At 46.4% G+C, this 10,676-nt stretch overlaps 1 protein-coding gene across 1 annotated transcript in view; it reads left to right on the forward strand.

Moving 5' to 3' along the window:
• PTPN11 (protein tyrosine phosphatase, non-receptor type 11) overlaps positions 1 to 8,844 on the forward strand; it is a gene marked incomplete at its 5' end in the record, with an annotated part of 16,663 nt that extends 7,819 nt beyond the window's left edge. The window contains 10 exons of the mRNA XM_009076666.1: positions 1,375 to 1,471; positions 2,048 to 2,127; positions 2,244 to 2,402; positions 4,041 to 4,172; positions 4,830 to 4,984; positions 5,598 to 5,665; positions 5,852 to 6,003; positions 7,836 to 7,948; positions 8,175 to 8,276; positions 8,544 to 8,844. Coding sequence (XP_009074914.1) covers positions 1,375 to 1,471; positions 2,048 to 2,127; positions 2,244 to 2,402; positions 4,041 to 4,172; positions 4,830 to 4,984; positions 5,598 to 5,665; positions 5,852 to 6,003; positions 7,836 to 7,948; positions 8,175 to 8,244 — 1,026 coding nt within the window. The remainder of the gene's footprint in view (positions 1 to 1,374; positions 1,472 to 2,047; positions 2,128 to 2,243; positions 2,403 to 4,040; positions 4,173 to 4,829; positions 4,985 to 5,597; positions 5,666 to 5,851; positions 6,004 to 7,835; positions 7,949 to 8,174; positions 8,277 to 8,543) is intronic.
• Between the last annotated feature and the right edge of the window lie 1,832 nt (positions 8,845 to 10,676).

Here is a 10,676-nt window from a genome sequence, read left to right on the forward strand (position 1 = left end):
TACATCTCTTAATGGGCTTGTTAGGAGTCGCTGCTGCTCATGGATTTCTCCTCAGGGAGGCTCAGAGCAATAATAATTAACTGTATGAAGGAAGATGTGTTGAAACTGTGGTTTCCACACACTTAATTACTTCCATTTTTTAACCTGCTAGCAAAGTTTAGCTCCCAGTCCTTTTCCTTGGCATTCCACAAGCAAAGCTGTGTGGGGATGTGTCTTCTGTCTTTTGCTCAACAAGCATAAAACTTTTAATCTCTGTTCCATTATTTTTGCTCATGGCTTTCCCTGTTGGATGAGCCTAATTGTCCAAGGTCATTAAGTGAGGCAGAACAACAGCAGAGACTGAAATGGAAGTAAGCAAATGTGCCTGATGTGCCCAAGCTTGAAAGTAAAAAGCAATCTGCAAGAGCCTTAGGAGTGGGAATAACCAGGGGAGCAACTGCCACAGCCTGAGTGTTTCTGTTGGTGAGGCCAGGACTGATTGAGGGATTAACTGGGGACAAAGCTTTGGGATTCTGGTCCCATTGCAGTAGGGATGTTTTCCACAAGCAGCACAGCTGTGACACTGTGGAGTTGCTGTGTCCCTGTCCCATTCCTGTCCCATTTGTGGGCAGCAGGTCAAAAAAGGTGATTCTTCCCCCCTACTCTGCTCTGGTGAGTCCCACCTGGAATACTGCACACAGTTTTGGTGTCCTCAACATAAGGACATGGAACTGTTGGAGCAAGTCCAGAGGAGGCCACAGAGTTGATAAGACAGCTGGAGCACCTCCCCTATGAGGACAGGCTGAGGGAGTTGGGGCTGTTGAGCCTGGGCAAGAGAAGGTTGTGTGGAGACCTCAGAGCAACTTTTCAATCTCTGAAGGGCCTACAAGGAGCCAGATAGGGACTCTGTGTTAGGAACTGTAGTGATAGGGCAAGGGATGATGGATTCAAACTGAAGGAGGGAAAGTTTAGGTTAGATCTTAGAAAAAATGTATTAATTGAAGGGTGATGAGACACTGGCCCAGGTTGCCCAGGGAGGCTGTGGCTGCCCCAACCCTGGCAGTGTTCACAGCCAGGTTGGATGAGCCTTGAGCAACCTGCTCTGGTGGGAGGTATCCCTGCCCAGGGCAGGGAGATTTGGGACTAGATGATCTCTAAGGTCCATTCCAGCCCTTAAAGCCTATGATTCTGTGATTCCCTGTGCCCCAGGCACTGAGAATGAGCTCCTTGCCAGCAGGAGAACTCCCCACACGATCTGTTGCTGCGTGGGGTGATTTACAGTTCACCCTGTTTGCTCTCTCCTGATGCCCTTTCTCCCCTCGCTGTGAGCTGGGGTTGCTGTGCTGGTGGGGACCAGCCCCTCCTGGCTGTGTTCTCAGCTCTGTTTCCCTGCAGACCCTGCAGCAGCAGGAGTGCAAACTCCTCTACAGCCGCAAGGAAGGGCAGCGGCAGGAAAACAAGAACAAAAACAGATACAAGAACATTTTACCCTGTGAGTATTGACTTCTCACCTAAGACTGCTCCTCTCTGCACTTTACTTCCTTCACTCCCAAACTCAGAGTTAATTAAGCACCGCTGAGCTTTGGCTTCTCTTCAGTGCTGGTTTCCCCTCTGTGCTCTCAGGGTTAGCTCTGTGATTTCTGTCCTCAAACATTTGCACTTTGTAGATACTCATATTTCCATTCCCAATATTGGTTTGTGGTTTGTTTTTTTTTTTTTTTTATCTTCAGCTTTGATTTTAAAGCCTCCCAGCCCTAAACTGTTATTCAACAAGCCAAAATGCTTCAATGTAAGAGGATTAATTTGTGGGACATAACTGCATGATGCAAATCTAGAGGCCTTGACTTAGTGCCTTGTCCATGTGCTTGTGAATTACATGGGGACAGGAGCACGTATTTTGGTCAAGCTGCTTGTGGCCACTTGCTTTAAGAGCTGGCAAGTGATGAATTTTTGCATCTTCTAGCCACAGATTTACCAAATGTGGTGGTTTAATAGCCTCTGGAGCAGGCAGAGGTGTGTTCACAGCTGTAGGATGTAAGTGCTTAACATCCCCTGTATATTTTTCCAGTTGATCACACCAGAGTTGTTCTCCATGATGGTGATCCCAATGAACCTGTCTCAGACTATATCAATGCTAATATTATTATGGTAAGTAGATTCCTACCTCCAGGAGCTTTGTGGGCACCTCTCATGTCTCCTCTGTAACATCCTCTCCTCAATCCAAGTGGGTCTTGTCACCATTTGCTGTGCTTTTTCCCCTTTAGCCTGAGTTTGAAACCAAGTGCAACAACTCCAAGCCAAAAAAAAGCTACATTGCCACTCAAGGTTCCCTACAGAACACAGTGAATGACTTTTGGAGGATGGTGTTCCAGGAGAATTCCCGAGTCATTGTTATGACCACAAAAGAAGTGGAAAGAGGAAAGGTAAAACCAGACTCAAGTTCACGTTTGAGTGCGAGTAAGGACCAAACTGACTTGGATAAATGGATTTCTTCCTGGAATCTGGTGATTCTTTGGAGACCTGGAAGGTGCTGAGTGCCTGTGGAAGTGAGGATATGCACCTGTCACATCATCAGCCTCTGTTCTTTAGGGGTTGTCACTTCTCATCATTTTTCTGTTTAGTAAACACTTTCTCTTCTCTAAGATTTCTCTGCTTTTTCTATATATACCATTATCCATCTTTTTACCTTTTTTGATATTCCCATGATCTGCTGGAATAATGGGAAGTTGTTACCATGTTAGATAAGCTTCACTTGTGGAAAACAGATTAAAAGTGTAGCTGAAGTTCTGTGGGTGATTAATAATTGCAGGAGCTCCTTACCCCCTGCCCCAAGAACAGGCCTTGCTACTTGGACTGAAGACAAACAGCAGTGGATTTTCTGGGCTCCTCTCCCTAATTTAGGTATCAAAGCTGCTGGTTTTGTTAGACTTTGTCTTCTGGATCTTTTTCTTAGGCTTTGTAAACTTCTGCCCTTTCATCACCTTTGTATAGGGATGTGATTTGTTTCCTTCCTGAGCATGCACTGAGGGAGGGAGATGCTTCCCCTTTCCAGTGACATTCCTCTGAGCTCTGTGGTGTGGAAGGGAAGATGTAAAGGATGAGGAGTTGCTTTGAGTGCACCTCTCTCTCTTCTCCTGGGTGGTCTGTGCTCCTCTGCACTCCCATTCTCTCCAAACTGCTGAGCCTGTTGGCTGCAGACAGCACTTTTGTGCCTGATTCCTTCCTCAGTGCTGCATGCATTGATTGGTTTGGGTTTTCTTCACCCTTTATTGTCTTTTGGTGCCTATTTCACTTCTCCAAGAATTGCCAATAACAGCCCTGATACACAAGCAAAGTTTTTTTAATCTCAGGCCAGGATGCTTTCAGATCTGCACGAAGGGGAGAAACCTCTGACTCCAAGAGCACATTGCCTTGGGAAGTGAGGAGCTGTGGAACATCTCAGCTCTGAGTGTGCTTCAGAGTGCCCTGCAAGAGGCAGCAGCTCCTCACAGCCTGGGAGTGGCTTTGGGGGCAGCAACACGTGTGACCCCTCCAGCAGACAGAGCTTATTTTGGCATCATCTGCTGCTCAGACTTGGTCTGCCAACTGCTCTTGTGTGCAGGGTTCTGTGTTGAGCTGCAGGTTGTGTTGGCACACACCAAGAGCAGCATCTTTGCTTTAGTTTCTACCCTTAGGACAGGGAAAGAAGGGCAAAAGGAACAGGAAAGCATCTTGTTGCCCATGGAAAGTCTGTGTTCAACCCTCTTCCTCTGTCTTGTGTTGGCAGAAGGAACTCCCTCGTGCCATGTTGTCTCCTAAATGTGAGGAATGACTGCAAATAGGCAATATTTCTCCCTGGTACTTGGTGTTTGGTGTTTTGGAAGCTGCACCTACTATAACTCCTCACTTGGTGCTGCCTGGACTCATATTACATTCCCAGGAATTGTTCTTTCCTGACCTGTCACAGCATCCAAATCCCACTGAACTTAAAACTCCTGAGTTATGTTAGTTAACCAGTTTGCAAATCAGATATTTTTTCTCCTGACTGATTGCTCCTTTTTTGTTGGTTTTAAATCTTGCAGAGTAAGTGTGTCAAGTACTGGCCTGATGAGTATTCCCTGAAGGAGTACGGGGTGATGCGTGTTCGGAACGTGAAGGAAAGTGCAGCACACGACTACACACTCAGAGAGCTCAAACTTTCCAAAGTTGGGCAAGTAAGTCATGGGGTAACTCTGTCTTTTCAGTTTGGGTTGCAGATCACCAGAAAAACTTGGCAGAAATAGGCTGTTTCCTTGGAATCAATAAAAGCACTAAGGATTAATAAATGGAGCCCTGTCTTTCTCTGAAGCTGCAGGTTTTGCACCATCCATCCTTCCCTTTGTCCTTGGGATAATTGAAGCTTCTCATACCTAAGCATTTTTTGGCAGGAGTTGCACTGCTGCAGAGCTTGGAGGGAAGCTGGAAGGAGGGACAGTGCTTCCATCTAATCCCACTTGGACCCAGCCAAGGGTTTGCTCCCTCCCATGGAGGAGATTGTACTGGAGGCAAAGGTTGTGTGTGGGTTCAGAGTATGGAAAGATCACTTCTTAGGGAAGGGATCAAGAGATGAGGGAGGAAACAGTGGAAACAGCACCTCCTTGTTGAGGAGCAGTTTGGATCAGGGAGCAAAGCAAACAGGAGGCAGTGAGTGACTTGCCAGGCCCAGAAGGACTCTGCCTTGTTCCCTCCTCTGGGAGAGATGTGGACACTGAGCAGCAGGTTGGATTTTGGATGTGCCACTTGCCATCTGACTCAGCTTTGCCCCTTAAACCCTTTTTCAGCTGGATTTGTTCTGCAAGATTATGTTTTCACCTGTTGCCTCTTCCTTGCAGGGGAACACAGAGAGAACAGTGTGGCAATATCACTTCAGGACTTGGCCTGACCACGGCGTGCCCAGTGACCCTGGGGGTGTGCTGGACTTCCTGGAGGAGGTGCACCACAAGCAGGAGAGCATTCCTGATGCAGGACCTGTCGTGGTCCACTGCAGGTGAGGTGATCCCACTGTGCTTCTCCTGCTGCTGCTCCTCTAGGCTCTGGGAGCTGAAACCTTTAGCAGAGAACAGCTTTCCCTGAGCATTACTCAGACTTCCATCTGTTTATGCTTTCCATCTTGCCCAGTGCCATGTTCTAGATGTGTCACATGGTTTCCCCCTGAAGCAGCTCTTTCACAGGGTGTTTGTCTGATTGAGTGAGACTTCTTGGTGTTGGTTCCACCTTGTCATTCAGTCTTGGCTGGTACATTCCAGGTGCAGGATCATGGAAGTTCTGCTATCCCATCCCACCTGTCAGTGCTCTCCCCTCAGTCTTGGTTTAGCAATGAGCTACTTTCCATGAGGCAAGGAAATGATAAGTCTGACCTTGTGGGTTCTTTCCTGATTCAGTGATGTTTATAAATGCTGAGGGACAGAATTGCTGTTAGGATTTCTGTCTCTTCCATGATAAGTTGAGGCCTCTGTGGTCACTTTTGACTCTGTGGCTTTAACTCTGGCTACAGTTTGGAAGCCTAAGGTCTCTTACTGTTTGACTCTCCCTTGGGTTGGTGTTTTGGTGTCTGTTCAGAAAGATCAAAACAATTAACTGAGTTTTTCCCCCCTTTTCAGTGCTGGGATTGGGCGAACAGGAACTTTCATTGTGATTGATATTCTTATTGACATCATCAGAGAAAAAGGTCAGTTCCTCCCTTTTCCTTTAATCTTTTCCTTTCTCTATTCCTTTTCCATTCCATGTCAGGATGGGCCATTGACTGACACCTCACAGCAAAATCACACCAGTGTTGCTAGAAACTTCTGCCGATGCTCCAACCTTGTTGTGCTTATTTTCCTGTTCCTAACATGGTGATGATGATTCTCCCCAGGTGTGGACTGTGATATTGATGTTCCAAAGACCATCCAGATGGTGAGATCCCAGAGGTCAGGAATGGTGCAGACAGAGGCCCAGTACAGGTTTATTTACATGGCAGTTCAGCACTACATCGAAACGCTACAGCGCAGGATCGAGGAGGAGCAGGTAAGGGTGTCCTGGGGATGAAGTGCTGCACAGGAGGACTGGAACAGGGAGCAGAGTTTGCTGCCTGTGATTTTTCTGAGGGATGTGTGGTGAAAGTGCTGGATCTGTAACCTCTTCACCCTCTCCAGACAACCTGACCTATATTTCAATCCATTTATGCTTAAGAATGACTTAAAACATTAGGTGGAATCTTCTACTGAAATTAATAGGTGGAATCTTCTCCTTAATTTATTAGTGGAATCCTGTCTATCCTTCCTGTCCCACAGTCCCTACACCCCAGATCTCAAATTCCATTTATATTAGCTAGTTGTCTGTGCAAGAAGAATAAAAGATAAGGGTCTGTTAATTAATACAGAGCCTGGTGATCTGTTGGGGTTTCGAGAGATTTCAGAGCTGTTAATTGTGTTTCTAGACCAGGATAAGCATAGAATCAGGGAATTTTAGGGCTTGGGATGGAGCTTAGAGACCATCCAACCCCAGTCTCTGCCCTGGGCAGGGACACCTCCCACCAGAGCAGGTTGCTCAAGGCTCATCCAACCTGGAATGAAACACTGTCAGGGTTGGGGCAGCCACAGCCTCCCTGGGCAGCCTGGGCCAGTGTCACCCCAGAATCACAAGGTAGTGACTGTAAAGCCATTTTGGAGTTTATTAGCAGGAAATCAGTATCTTGAACTCAAAGATTAAAGGATGAGTGTGATGATCTTGCAGTAGTGTCAACAAAAAGCAGCTAGAGGAGAGATTTGATGTGGGAAGATAAGAAAGGTTTTGGAGGATGTGGTGACAGCCACAACACCTTCTCCTCATTCTTCCTCTTAAAACCATTCCTTGCACTCAGATTCCACTGTGTTTGGGGCTCCAGAGTGTTTTTGGCAGGGGAGAGGGTTGTAGCAGAGTTCAGAGGGTTTGAACCTTTGCATTTTGTTTAAATCTGATTTTTTAACATTCGTATTCCAAGTAATTGATCTGGACTGGGAGTTTGGAGGTAAGAAAAAGCAGAAAGGGGAGAAGTGCAGTGAAATTCCAGGACAAGTTAAGCAAGTTTTGAGCACGTTTCAGAAGATTATCTTGGAAAGGCTTCAACCTGCACTGCCATAGGAATGTTCTTAATGGGAATTCAGGAGCCAGAACTCCCTGGGGGCTGTGACAGCCTCTGCTGGGAGGTTGGTCAGGCAGTTAGTGCTACTTGGAGCAGTTAGAAACCTCCAAAACCCCAATCCCAGTACCCTGTAAAGCTTGAATTCCTCTGTTGCAGGTTCAGTGTATTTAATGCTGTGACTATTTGCCTGGAAAAGGAAAAATCCATATATCCCTTTCCTTCCCAGTGTAGTTCCCTCCTGGAGCCATCAGGATCTGGAGCTCAGTGCCAGCAGGATTGGCTGCAGCCTCTAACATATGCTGCAGAATACAAATAACAGCTTGGCTTCTTTTTATATCAAACCTAATGGGCTAAGATATTATTTTACTGAGACCTTGCAAACAATTTTGTTACTCCGTTGGCCACATCTCCAAGCTGGAAACAAGGTCAGTGGGGAGCCCACTGGCTGGTAAGGAATGAACTGTGCCAGGGGAGATGAAGCCTGAGTACAAGTGCTGGTTCATAGTCTTGGTATGTTCTGCTGGAGATGGAGGAAAGGGATGTATTGAAAAATGAGGATTTTCAGGTCTTGCAGCCAATAATTCAAGTCTCAACCTTCCGATCTTCTGTGTTGTGTGTGTTACCTCCAGGACTGAGCTCTCTCCTCCGTGGTTAGTTACTCCTGTAAGTTCTGCACTGCTTCAAGGATTGTTTTCTATGACTAATTCCAAACTTTTTGCTGTGTTTTGCCTCACAGAAGAGCAAGAGAAAAGGTCACGAATACACAAACATTAAATACTCTTTATCGGACCAGACGAGTGGAGATCAGAGTCCTCTCCCACCCTGTATCCCAACCCCGACGTGCCCAGAGTGAGTTCCTTGCTGCTCTTAGTGTGCATCTTTTGAGCTGTGCTAACAAATCTTTGGGGACCTGGAATGAGGCTGAGTTATCCCAGAACTGCCCTGGACTCTTTGCTCTGAAAACAAACTGAGCAAAACTCATTGTCACTGAATTCTGTTGTGTGAACATGTATTTTGTGGTTTTTTTCTTCCTAACAAGATTCTTGGGCCTCTAAATCTTTTTGTTTCATTTCAGAATGAGAGAAGATAGTGCTAGAGTATATGAAAATGTGGGGCTGATGCAACAGCAGAAGAGTTTCAGATGAGAGGATGGACAGAGCCTTCCATGCCAAGGCAGGTGGGTATGGCAGGGGCAGAGTGTGGGTGTGGAGAACACATTCACAGGGTGCTCAGAGTGCTTGTAATCCAAGGTGCCTAAATTCTAGAGGCTTTTTACCTCCCTCTCAACCCAATCTCACCTCTCACTGCGGAAGCTCCACAGGTTCTAAGCCAGGTTTGACTTTGGGTTGAGTTTAAGCCTCTCCTGAGTCAAAGTTGAGCAGAATAAGAATTATCTGCTGGGGTTTTTTCCCTAAATAATTGTTCATCTTTTTCTCTTTCCCAGAAATGAATATGGTTTTTCAAAAGGTCAAGAAAGAGATGGAAGAAGCTTCACATGAGCAGTGAACTCTGAGGACTTTGGTACCTTTTCATTTACGGTTTTAATCCTTCGACAGTAGGCAAAACTTAAAGACCATCTAAAGATTGTTTATATCTCTTCTCTCCAATACCTGATGATTTCCAGTTGCTCATTTTCCAAATAAAAGGAAATCCTTTCTACAATGTAGACAACTACTTTGTAGAGTCAGTTTTGAATCCTGCAAACGGTTGGACTGTCATCCCTCTGTTTTTTCACTAGTGTCTTTGTTTCACAGTATGGCTATTAGTGGGTTTCCTTGTTTGAGCAGTTGTGGGGTGTTTTGGGGGGGGAAGGGGTGGGAAAAACAGTGACATGGATAAATCCATTACACTAATGTAAAATACTGCTGGGAACAACACTTGATTGTTTGCAACCAGTGGCTCACCAGCCTGGCCAGAACCAACTGCATGAGCAGATTAGTCCTGATACATTTCAAACTCAGACTGAGCTTCAGGGGTGAGCAGAGACTGATATGAAGGTGCTTCTCGTGACAGCTGGTGGCTTTGATTCTGACTTGGCCAAGTGGCTGGATGGATGTTGTGGAGGAATTACACAAGGTTGTTTTTACGTATAATTTCTTTTCCATGATCCCAGATAGAAGTGTCCTGTGTCTCTCAGAAGACACAGTGGCCTGGTGGTTTGTGAGGACACTGTCTGTGGTCATTTGTCTGTGTTCATCTAGTAAACAAGAGACTGAACTTGTAGAGTTATTTTCAAGAGTTGCATGGTGACACCTCGAGAGCACATGAAACCCAGTGAAACCAGTGCAGGCTGTTCCCTTGGTGTGAGGGAACTCTCTCCCCTCCTCCTGGGGAGGGGGAAGCTGTGCAGCCTTCTGGATTTTGGGGAAGGCTTTATGGTAGTCTCAGTTGCAGTTGTGTGTGGGAGAAGCTCTGGCTGCAGAGTTGCACAGGGCAGCAGGAGCAGCAGTGAGGCCACAGAGCTGTCACCTGGCAGGAGTTTGTCACCACTGCACCCCAAGTGCCTTTCAGAGCTGCCTGGAACTTGCTGTCCTAATTAAAAATCACCTTCAGCTGAAACCACTTCTGATGGTCAATGAGACAAAGGCTCTCCTAGAGACTCCAGAAGGAAGATCCATTGAGCTGCCACTTAGTTGGGTTCTTCCCTTTGCTCTGTGCAGCAGAGCTGCATGGATGGCAGGAGCAGACCCAAGCAGTGGGGACTGCTGAGTCTCACCTTTTCCCCATGGTTTTGGGGGCATTGTGTGACTTGAGAGGTGTCCAGGAGCCATTGCCACTCTGGCACAGCAGGTGCAGAGGGTGACACTGCATGACCTGATGGAATTGTGTTGTTGGCCTTCCTGGTGGAATTATGCTGAAGCCTGGAATGTAATTCCTGCAGCTCTGTGTGGGGTGAAGTGGGAGGTTCCATTACCTTTTCCTGAGAGTGCTTTGCAAAGTCCAATGTTGGAGCAGTTTGGACTGGATGAAGGTGCTTCCTTAATGTTAAGCTGAATTTTGTTACTTTGCCTATTGTTCTTCTTGTCTTTTGAGGCTTTGGGATTTGTTTCTTTGGAACTCCTGTCACCAGCAGACCATAATACATGTGTTATTGTCAGAGCCTTACACTCCAGCCAATACCTGTGTCCTTCCTAGACCTAAATAGATCCTGATGAGAGAGAAATGTGTTGACTTGCTAGGGAGATACCTGTTCTCCATCACCTGCGTCCTCCTGCCGAACAGGGAGCACTTCAAGTGTTGCTGTTTGTACAGAACCATTACATTTGCCTAAATCTTTGGGCAGAGTTAGGCCAATTCTGCACTTCACAGGTTGGAGCAAGTTGGGACACATGGTGAGTTTGGAGCTGCTCTGCTCCAAACTGGGAAGTCAGGGGGAAAGCCAAGAGAAAGGAGAGAAGGATCCTGAGTGAATCTCAATTGTCTGAGCTCAGTTCATGTGATGTGTCTTAAAAGCTTGACCTGCATAAGCAGCAATCAGTTCCATGGCCAATATGACGTTGCCTCATGACCTCATTTGAGCTGTTTAGAACCTGCTGTAGGATTTGATATTTAATTTTTTTTTTCTCCTTAGAAGCAG

This window comes from Acanthisitta chloris, unplaced genomic scaffold, assembly GCF_000695815.1.
Source record: "Acanthisitta chloris isolate BGI_N310 unplaced genomic scaffold, ASM69581v1 scaffold15856, whole genome shotgun sequence".
In the NCBI taxonomy this organism is placed as follows: domain Eukaryota; kingdom Metazoa; phylum Chordata; class Aves; order Passeriformes; family Acanthisittidae; genus Acanthisitta; species Acanthisitta chloris.